The sequence below is a fragment of the Apium graveolens genome, chromosome 3 (assembly GCF_009905375.1).
Source record: "Apium graveolens cultivar Ventura chromosome 3, ASM990537v1, whole genome shotgun sequence".
NCBI classification, from domain to species: Eukaryota; Viridiplantae; Streptophyta; class Magnoliopsida; order Apiales; family Apiaceae; genus Apium; species Apium graveolens.
In genome coordinates this window covers 32,980,395-32,992,266 of record NC_133649.1, presented here as the reverse complement: position 1 = coordinate 32,992,266, position 11,872 = coordinate 32,980,395, and the positions used below count along the sequence as shown (strand labels likewise).

Sequence of the window (11,872 nt, the reverse complement as noted above, 5' to 3'; positions counted from 1 at the left end):
AATAAGCTTTTATACTATCTCAAAAATAACTGAAAAAAATAATAAAGAAAAGTAAATTAACCAATAGGAATTGCCTAAAAATAGCCGTTTAAAAATAAACTGTAAAAATTCCACCCATTATCCGTCGTGTAATGCTTACAAACTATAAGTATACTCGATGGATAATGTTCAGGGAATTAACGGCTGTGATTTAGACAATTCGACAGATGAGGATAAACTGATATCCGTCGAGTCATAAAGTATTCCAGAAAAGTAATTGACTTTTATTAGCAAGTAATATATCGACGGATGACTAAACTCGATGGATAAGGGTCATCTGTCGAGATGCAAATTTTGACTTAGCCAAAATCTCATCCAAGACTTAAAAATCAACTAAATTTCTAGCTACATTACAACTTGCAAAATAACTCAGATAAATTTAAGCGTAATTAAGCATACCTAACTCACTTACCAACCTTGAAAAGGTGGATTCATCCAGTGGCTTGGTAATGATATCTGCAAGTTGCTTCTCACTTGGAACAAAATGTAATTCCAGAGTACCATTCATCACATGTTCCCTTATGAAATGGTACTTGATGTCTATGTGCTTTGTCCTTGAATGTTGCACTGGATTTTCAGTGATGGAAATTGCACTTGTGTTATCACAGAAAATAGGAATCCTTTCAACTTGCAAACCATAGTCTAGCAATTGATTTTTCATCCATAAAATCTGTGCACAGCAACTGCCAGCAGCAATATATTCAGCTTCAGCTGTAGAAGTAGAAATTGAATTTTACTTTTTACTAAACCAGGACACAAGCTTGTTTCCTAAAAATTGACAGGTTCCTGTTGTGCTCTTTCTGTCAATTCTACAACCTGCATAATCTGTATCTGAATAACCAGTTAGATCAAAACCAGAATCTCTAGGGTACCAAATGCCAAGTTTTGGTGTTCCCTTGAGATATCTGAAAATTCTCTTAATAGCTATCAAGTGAGATTCTCTAGGATCAGCCTGAAATCTAGCACACAAACATGTAGCAAACATTATATATGGCCTACTAGTTGTTAAGTACAGAAGAGAGCCAACCATGCCTCTATAACTTGAAATATCCAAAGACTTTTCAGTAGTGTTTAATTCAAGCTTAGTTGCAGTGGCCATGAGAGTTTTTGCAGATGTGCAATCCATTAGGTCAAACTTCTTTAAAAGATCAAAAATATATTTAGTTTGACTAATGAATATTCCATCACTAACTTGCTTAACTTGTAAACCAAGAAAGTAAGTCAGTTCTCCCATCATACTCATTTCATACTTACTTTGCATCAATTTGGAAAACTTTTTACAAAGTTTCTCATCTGTAGAGCCAAAAATAATATCATCTACATAAATTTGAACAAGTATGCTAGAGCCATTAACATTTCTGAAAAATAAAGTTTTATCTTCAGTACCTCTTGTGAAGTGATTTTCCAAAAGAAACTTTGATAAAGTGTCATACCAGGCTCTAGGTGCTTGCTTCAGTCCATAAAGTGCTTTCAGAAGATAATAGACATATTCTGGAAAATTTGGATCCTCAAAACCAGAAGGTTGACTGACATATACTTCTTCCTCCAAATCTCCATTCAGAAAGGCACTTTTGACATCCATTTGATAGACCTTGAAATTGGCATGGGCTGCATAGGCTAAGAAGATTCTGATGGCTTCAAGTCTTGCAACAGGAGTAAATGTTTCATCAAAATCTATTCCTTCTTGCTGACAATAACCCTTAGCAACCAATCTAGCTTTATTCCTGATTACTATGCCATTTTCATCCATCTTGTTTCTGAATACCCACTTGGTGTCTATTAGATTCTTTCCTTTAGGCTTGGGTACCAGCTTCCATACTTTATTCGTTTCAAATTGGTTTAGCTCCTCCTGCATAGCTAAAATCCATTCAGGATCCAACAAAGCTTCTTCTACCTTCTTTGGTTCTTCCTTTGATAGAAAGCTGTTGTATAGACATTCTTCCTGAGTTGCTCTTTTTGTTTGAACTCTAGAACACACATCACCAATGATAAGCTCAAAGGGGTGATCTTTTGTCCATTTCCTTTGCTGAGGTAGATTAGCTCTAGATGAAGAGGCCTCATGATTTTCTTGATGTGTGATTGAGTTTTGATTGCTAGAAACTCCCCCTGAGTATATGGATCTTTGATTTGAGAAGGGAGAATTTTCTGTAGGTGATTTGTCTAGACCTCCTGCTCCTTTTGATAACCCGACGGATGGTGAATTTTGATTATCGACGGATGAGGCAGGTTGTCTTCCGACGGATAACACAGATTGCCTTCCGACGGATGAAGCATTATGCAACTCGACGGATGTTGAGTTTTGTGCTTCATTGGTGGTAGATTTGTCTGCATTATCCTTAGACCCTGTTTCTTGATCACTGTCATCATCACTTTCATCACTAACCATCTCAACATTGTCGAATTTGAGGCTCTCATGGTTATCTCCATCTTCCAGTCCTTCAATCTTTTTATCATCAAACACAACATGTATAGATTCCACAACAATGTTGGTTCTTAGATTGTAGACTCTATATGCTTTACCAACAGCATATCCAACAAAAATTCCTTCATCTGCTTTAGCATCAAACTTCCCATTTAGATCAGTTTGATTTCTCAGGATATAGCATTTACAGCCAAAGACATGAAGAAAGTTTAGAGTTGGCTTCTTGTTCTTGAACAATTGATAGGGAGTCATGTATCTTGCTTGATTAATCCGAGAAATGTTCTGAGTGTAGCATGCAGTATTTACAGCTTTAGCCCAGAAATATGTTGGAAGTTTAGATTCTTCAAGCATTGTCCTTGCAGCTTCAATAAGTGATATGTTCTTTCTTTCCACTACTCAATTCTATTGTGGAGTCCTTGCTGCTAAAAACTCATGCAAGATCCCATTTTCTTCACAAAATGCTCTCATGACATAGTTCTTGAACTCAGTTCCATTGTCACTCCTGATTCTTCTAACTTTGAAATCAGGATGATTGTTAACTTGCCTTATGTGATTGATGATGATTTCACTAGCTTCATCTTTAGACTTTAGGAAATATGTCCAAGAGAACTTTGAGAAATCATCTACAATTACTAGGCAAAATCTTTTCCTTGAAATTGACAATACATTGACTGGTCCAAACAAATCCATGTGAAGCAGTTGCAAAGGCTCTTCAATTGCTGAATCAAGTTTCTTCATGAATGATGCTTTAATCTGCTTCCCCTTTTGGCAGGCATCACACAGTCCATCCTTTAAAAACTCCACTAGAGGAATGCCTCTTACTAGTTCTTTCTTTACCAGCTCATTCATGGTCTTGAAGTTTAAATGGGATAGCTTCTTGTACATAGCCAACTTTCATCTTGACTTGCTTTAATGAAAAAACAAGTTACAGATTCAGCTTTAGTTGAGTTGAAATCAGCTAGGTACACATTTCCTCTTCTCACACCAGTGAGAACCACTTTTTGCTTTGATTATTAGTCACAACACAGGCTTCTTTGTTGAAGGTTACTGAGTTGCCTTTGTCACAATGCTGGCTGATACTTAACAGATTGTGTTTAAGACCATCCACTAAGGCAACCTCCTTTATGATGACATTGTCCTTTGAAATCAAGCCATATCCCACAGTATAACCCTTGTTGTCATCTCCAAAAGTAATACTTGGGCCAGCTCTCTCCTTAAACTCTGTGAGCAGGGTAGAGTCACCAGTCATGTGTCTTGAACAACAACTATCCAAGTACCAAAGATTCTTTATGTTTCCCTGCACACATCAAAATCAAATCAAGTTTATTTTGGTACCCAAGTATCCTTGGGTCCTGCCTTGTTAGCTTTTTTCTTCTGTTTCTTAGGTCTTAACTCATTTGACTTAGGAATTTCAGATTCTTCCTTAGTCATTTGGGTTGGGCCTTTGAAATCATTTAATGCAACAGAATTATCATGCATATTATGGCTAACAGGAAATGGCATGCTTGGTGTAAACATGTTATTCCAGTAAGGCATGTTAAATGGCATTTGAGGCATACTGTATGCAGCATAATATAAATTAGGTGTAAATGGTATATTAGCAAACTATGCATTCATATTCTGTGTAGGCATAGCATTAACAGGCATGGGAGGCATGGCATTTATGTTAGGAAATTGAGACTGAACAAACATGGGAGTAGGCATGGCAGATTTGCAATTAACAGACAGATGATTTACACTGCCACACTTGACACAGATTTTTCTAGGAGCATATTTATCAGGTGTGTAGTTATTGTGTTTGTTAATCCCTACTTTACCATTCCTATTGTTTTTCCTTTTAGTCTCTATTTTTACCTCAATTTTCTCAAGTCTGTCACTCAACTTTTGACAGTCATGTGACCAACATTAGCCTTTCTCCCTTTTTTAACTTCGCTTGACTCTCCTGAAACAAAATTCTTGGAAACAGGCCCATACTTCTCATTTAGCTTGATTATTTTGGCTTTGTTAATGGGCTTGCTCACAGCCGACGGATGAGGATTTTCATCTTTCGACGGATAACACTTTTTTTATCCGACGGATAGTCCTCATCATCCGTCGAGTCTACATCTGTCAGCAAACCATCTACCAAATTGGGTTCTAGTTTCTCTTTATTCTTTTTCCAGGCTTCATCACAAAAAGACTCAATTCCTTGAACTTTGGTGATTTGAGCATGGACATCCCTGGATGTTTTCCTTGCTTTAATCACCTCTTGTTCAGGCTCGAGCTGCTTCTTTAAAATCTCTTCCTTTTTCAAGGACTCAGTTAATTCCTCCTTGGCAATCTTACACTCAATCCTTAGTTTCTCAAAATCAACAAACTGAGACTCAAGCACATTATTCCTCTCACTTAAAAACAAGTTATTTTCTTTAATTTTAGCATTTTCTTTAGTAAGAGACTTAAGTGTAACACGCAAATGATACAATTCTATAGACATGTTATTTATGGCATCATTACACTCAGCTTTAGATAAATGTGCAAGGTTTGTAGTGATTACCTGATTGCTTGAAGAACTTGTCTCTGTTTCATCAGACTTGGCCATCAGGGCTAGATTGACATAGCTGACATCTTCATCTTCATCCAAACCATCTGCTGCCCAGTCATTCTCTTGTGTAATGAAAGCCCTTTCCTTTTGTTTGAGTAGATCAAAGTATTTTTGCTTATAATCCACAGACTCAAACATTTTCTTACTGGAATCTGACTTTCTACACTCATTTGCAAAATGCCCTGCTAAGCCACATTTGAAACATTTAAATTTTGACTTATCCACCATGTTTCCATTTGGCTTGGCTGCTCCAAAGTTCTTTTTGAACTTGAGCTTGGCAAATCTCCTGGAAAGAAATGCTAGGTGCTCATCAATGTCCTCCTTGTCATCTTGGCTCAATGAATCTTCACTTTCTGCTGCAAGACCCCTGCCCTTACTCTCACTGTCCTTTGAAGTTGATTCTACAGCTTCCATCTGCATTTTCTTCTCCTTTTCCAGATCAGCAACTAGTGCAATGGATCCTCATTTCTTCTTTCCTCTCTCCATCCTTTCATCCTACTCTATCTCAAGCTCATAGGTCTTCAGGATGCCATACAGTCTCTCCAAAGTAAACTCTTTACAATCTTGTGAGTTTCTCAATGAGACTGTCATTGGTTTCCATTCCTTTGGAAGAGATCTAAGGAATTTCAGATTAGAGTCTTTAGTCTGATAGACTCTTCCATGCAACTTAAGAGCATTTAGTAGTTTTTGGAATCTACTAAAAATGTCAGTGAGTGACTCACTTTCTTCATTGTGAAAATATTCATATTGTTGAATCAGGAGCTGCATTTTATTTTCTCTAACTTGCTCAGTGCCATCACAGATTATATGTATAGTATCCCAGACTTCCTTGGCAGTTTTGCAGTTTATAATGTTGTCAAACATGTCTGCATCAACTCCATTGAACAGAATGTTCATGGCCTTTTTATCCTTCATGACTTGTTCAATGTCAGGATCAGACCATTCATGCCTTGGTTTGGGAACAGATGGCTCGTTTCCTGTTGCAGCTCTCATTAGAACATGAGGACCTCTTTCTATGCAGTCCACATAGGCCTCATCTTGAGAAAGCATATGAAGATGCATCTTTACCTTCCAATGATGGTAATTATCTTTATCAAGAAAAGGAATCTTGACTCCAACGTCTTTCTTGTTCATCTTGCTGAATTGTTTTGATCTTTAAACTCTTCGTAGATTAAGAGCTTGCTCTGATACCAATTGTTAGTCCCTCAACAATATAGCAAGAATTACAGAAGGGGGTTGAATGGAATTCTTGAAACTTTTTCTCAAAATAAAAATGTTCAACTCGAATATAAATATAATGTTTTGATTAGCACAATGCGGAATAGAAACTTAATTAAATCAAAACATAAGTAATTAAAAACAAGAGTCTTTAAAAACTTTCTGGTGGATTTAAACAATTTCACCAAAGATATATATTATATATCGAGAGGACTCTGTGTGCAGGAATGCTCACAGCTGCTTACAAATTGAATTGCTGAGAATACAGGGAAATGCTGATGATTCTGCTTACAAAGATTTCTCTATTTGTGTTTCTCAACTTGTTTCTATTTGCTACGTTCTTGGTTTATATATTACCAAGATTACAAAGTCAAAAAGACTGAATAAATATAAAAACTATCATTCTTAAGCTTTGCTGCTTTTCATCTTCTATTACCCAGTTAATAGGCTTCCACAGTAGATTTGTATACATCTCGACGGCTGTGCTCAGCTTTCACTGTTCAACTGCTGTTTGAATTCTTTACATGATCATCCGTTAGATTCTATGAACATCCGTTGGATATATGATCATCCATCGACTTTCTGAACATCCGTTGATGGCTTCATTGATCATCCGTCGATTGCTATATTAAATATCCGTTGATAGTCATTTGATCATCCGTCGATGGCTTTGTTAATCATCTGTCGGTAGCTATTTTGGCACTTGACTTCATTTCACTTATGCAGAATTATAAGACATCATTTATATACAATTAATCAACCTATTCTGCATATCTAGTTAAAGTCAACATGACTTATAGGCTACTACAGAATTTATACAAAGATGTATACAGAACTGTGCTACAGACTTATCATTACATAAGCTACTCACTCGATGGATAATAAGTTAACATCCGTCGGGACTATAATGAGTTATCCGTCGGGACTATAATTCTTATCCGTCGAGTGCTACATTATTTCACTAAGTAAAATCCACTTAGATGTTTTGTTTATGAAATCATCAAGTACACAACATATGCACAACAAAAAGCATGATTGGTTTGGTTGTGTCGATCACAGCAGCTCTTTGGAGCATTTTTTATGGTCTCAATATGGCTTGGGAGAATGAAGAGAAGTCTATGATTGTGGAGTGTGACTCTCAGGAGACCGTGGCTTTGATATTTAATGCTAATCCCACTTTTGACATGTTTGAGTTGGTGTGCATGATCAGGAACCCCGTGTCAGAGGAATGGGAGCTCTGTGACCTTGTTCACATTGCATCCTCTACAAACATTGCAAAAAATGCTCTTGCTAATAGTGCCATCTCTGATGATGGTGGCCTTGTGGAGCTCAGTGCTCCACCATCCTATATGTTCCCACTCTTGGTTGCTGACAAGATGGTTTGAAAGCCTAGTTTGTACACTAGGTTATTCTGTATTTTGGCCATATTTCATCTTATCAAAGGCTACCTAATAAATGGCCATTTTTATGTGGTGTGCTTGATTTTTAATCAGTTACATAAATCATATAATGAAGAACAAGAACAATAAGTGCTAAAACTGTTAAACATCATACATTGATAGCATCAGAAATTACACATAAAGATAATAAATTAGTACAACATTAAATTTAGATTACATAATTCAACTCCTAAGATTACAAGGATCATACACAATGCTTCTCATTACAGTTGAAACTACTTGTTCTATTTACAAACAAACCCAACACAAAACACAATAACAACATACAACCAAGTCAGACACCTTGAAGAATCATGCTTCTTCATTGCAACACCCTTTTAAAATTCTCTCAATTTCTACTTCAAGACCATTAATTCTTCCTAGCAACCTACATATCATGGATCTGTCACACTCACAAATAGGTTGTTCAATCCATCTAAAATAGTTGCATCCAAGTCGACCTTCAACACAGCTCACAAACCTCCTTCCAACATTATTATTAGTCCATGTCGTCCTTATAACCACCAACTGTCCACAAGTACAAAATTCAGACATTTTAATTCTACTGTTAAGCTTTTCAATTTGGTTAAGTTTTCAGCTGTTATGTCTATTGGTTGTGTTTTTATGCATTCATTTATATCCGTTGCTCAAGTTTTTTGCATATAAGCCGCTCAATTTTGCCCCCTTTGCATCAATGCTTAACATCCCTAACACTGCACATAATAGAAGCACACATTCTGCACCTCTCTCCTAAATCCAGTACACATCTTGCTATTATGAAAAATCAGGTAGACATCTTGCACCATTTATAAAGTTCAGGTACACAAATTGCATTTTACTCTCTCTCTATCTCTCTCTCTTTCTCTATATATATATATATATATATATATATATATGGCTACTCTAATAGAAATAAATAGTAAAATAGAAACTAAAAACTAAATAATATTTTTTTTAAAATTAATTCTAAATATAACACATATGATATGCAAATTGATCGTTGAGAGATGGAGAAAAGTATAGTGAAGACGGATTTTAAAAAAATTATCATTTGACGGGAAAAATCAAATTAAAAACAAAAGGGAAAAGTTAAAATTATGTTTGGGATGGTATAAATTATTATATATATATATAATTTAAATATCCATAATTTTACTATTTAAAATTGATCATATACAACCCATAATTTTATCAATTTTTGAGTAAGGGAAAAAAGAGAGAAATGAAGAAGTATGTAGGAATGACAGAAATGAAGAATGAGAATACAAATGTTAAGGCCAATCTCCAACCATTACTCTATTTTAAAATAACCCTATCTTTAAATTTTCACTTTTTTCATTTCAAATCACTATTTTTTTCTCCAACCATTCCTTCAAACCTGTTTTATAGGCATATAAAACTATAAACATATACACATGTACCACGGTATTATGGAATAGCAAGTGAAATGAACATGTGTGGTAATGCGTTGCTTTATATGTACATTGCACTTTTAAATATAGAGTTGATCAGTGTATTACTTCATAAACAAAAATGAAGTTAACTATTAGTGTATTACTTCATGAACAAAGATGAGGTTAACTATTATTGAAGATGGAATTTAGAGACTTTAAATTTAAATATAGAGTAATATAAAGTTAAGGGGGTTTTTAAAAGCAAACATTGGAGATGCCTTAATATTTATAATTTTGGGCTCATGACCAAAAATAATAAGTCGGATATGACCGATCTCATCTTTTGCCAAACAGGCCTGATAAAAAGAAAATGGTCTTTTGTCCAAATGAAGTCCAAATATGAGGCCAAACATGAACGTAGGGCTGTGCAACGGTCGGGTTGGTTGGTTTTTAACCATCAAACCAGACCAAACCATATATAACGGTTTGATCATATACTTAACCAGACCAAACCGTTAGAAAACTGAGACCAGACCAAACCAGACCGGAATTAAACGGTTTGGTCCGGTCGGTTTCGGTTTGTAACCAGAATAGACACCTAAATATTGAAAAATAATTTAACAAAGAGACATCCATGAATAACATTGCACACTTGCAGTTGCACAAAAATGATGTCAAATTCATACATACTTGATACTACTTAGTGCCCAAATATAAACAAATTACATATCTTAAATGTCAAAAGATAGATAACTTGTTCATAAACTGTCTTTATTGGTACACATCATTAAAATTTAAAAGTTCACAGCAAAATATTAAGGTAACGATCTAATCTTGTATCCTTCATGTTCAACAATCCCTGGTCCTTAGCATTTAGTCTACAATAGCCAATTGATAAACAAAAGAAAATACATAAGCATTTAATAAGGAGAATTAAATATATAAATAAAAAAGTATAACAGTGAGCATATGTTATTTAACAATCCCTGTGAACATAATTTAGACTTATAAAACATTGTTTATGTAACACCCCCAGATCCGGGGTCGGGAATCCGGGTTGTCACGGTCTTTCTTTCCACAATATCACTTTACTTAATTAATAATAAATACCCTCATGCTGTGACCCCACACTAACACACACCACAACTCGTTATAGTCTCAGAGATGAAATTTAAATAAGTACAAGTCTTTGAATCCACAATTTAAAAGTTATTACAACCCAAAATGATTACTTGATAAATTTACAGTTAATTGCCATTATCTGCCACAAGTTATAATTATACATAATTGATTCTCAAAAGTAGATGGTCTGATCTACAATAGATCTACCTCTGCAGCTATAGCAGCTACAACATCAATGGGAAGACGCGGGACGCTTCCCACGCGCTTGCGCTGGGTCTGCTGGAGTCTGGCCATCTTTCCTAACTGTTGTTGTGTGATGAAAGAAGAAAGCAAGGGTGAGCAGCAAGCCCACCAAAATAATATGTATTATGATTTACAATATATGAGCCTACTCATAATACTCATGAAAGTCTTGGTCAAAAGAAATGAACCAAGTTGATAACTTAATGCGATGAAGTCGCAAAATATTCAGTATATATACATATATACTTTTCAAAATATTGGAAGTCCTCTTCCATGCATAATATACACAAAGTCCTAGTGTGTAACTGTATGAAAAAAAATATCGTTGCAAGGTGATCTCATATATCTAACCTTGTCTCAACGTTTTTCTGAAAATCTTTGTCATACATAAGACAATTATTAATTAGATATAAGTTTAAAAGATGAGGTTACCAAATACCCCAATATACTTATATCTTTCCCAATACTACTTGAACTACCACCGTTCAAGTTATAATCAGTTTCAAAAGTTCATCACATAGATGAGACTACAAGACAAGATTTGAATAGATTCAATCTTTGAAATATTATTGAATGAAATAAAGTTACGAGATACTTTATTTAGTCCCGATATATATATCCACATATATATATCTCTTAAACATTTCCTGGAACCTCTGTTATGTAAAGTATGAACAGAGTTCGAAACATCCAATGAATTTTGGAAAGGAAGAGAATTTTGGCATAAACCCGATATCTCGCTGATCAGGCAAAGATACCAATAAGTAACCTTTTCTACTAGTAGATGGACGAATTCCCCACTGGTCATCACCCTGGTCATAATTAAGACCTATGCTGGACTGCCACTCAGCCACCTATGCATTTGATGGACTCCCACTGAGCCGCTTACACAATAATAGACCGTACCTCGGCCTGTCGCTTATGCCGACTCAATGAGAGGGGCTTACTTCCCGAACTTTGGGCAAGTAATCAATTCATTTACCAAATCTGCAACCTTGTTGCGAATATAAAATACACCACAGAGCCGGATTTCCCAGGTTTTGAGCGGGTATTTAAATCCCCTTTAAAAAGGAAGATCTTAAATATAAAAATGAGTTTTGGGATCCGCTCTGACTTTTAAAAACCATTTTGAAGACTCGAAAATACTTTAAAGAGTGTTTGGAGTAAGGCTGATTTAATGAAGTAAATCAGTCCCCAGAATATTAGAAAATATCTGAATATTATTAATTAAATAATATTCCCATGAAGAATAGTCTTTATAAAAATAATTGAAGTAGAAGTATTAAAATTTATACTTGAAACGAGTATTAAATAACCAAAGATATACTTATATGAAAGTATTATCTTCATTTGAATAACCGAAAATAAGTTTGATTATCGAAACATTATTCTTTAATAAAATAAAGAATATATT

The 11,872-nt window shown here is 35.1% G+C and overlaps 1 protein-coding gene across 1 annotated transcript; it reads left to right on the top strand.

Annotated features, from left to right (window-relative positions):
- The first annotated feature begins 7,291 nt into the window (after window positions 1-7,291).
- Window positions 7,292-7,645, top strand: LOC141714081 (uncharacterized). The gene has a single exon (XM_074517622.1). The coding sequence runs from the start codon at window positions 7,292-7,294 to the stop codon at window positions 7,643-7,645; it is 354 nt and encodes a 117-aa protein (XP_074373723.1).
- Window positions 7,646-11,872: the final 4,227 nt, after the last annotated feature.

Coding starts and splice junctions, on each gene's coding strand:
- LOC141714081 (XM_074517622.1), top strand. CDS start 7,292: ATGATTGGTTTGGTTGTGTCGATCACAGCAGCTCTTTGGAGCATTTTT.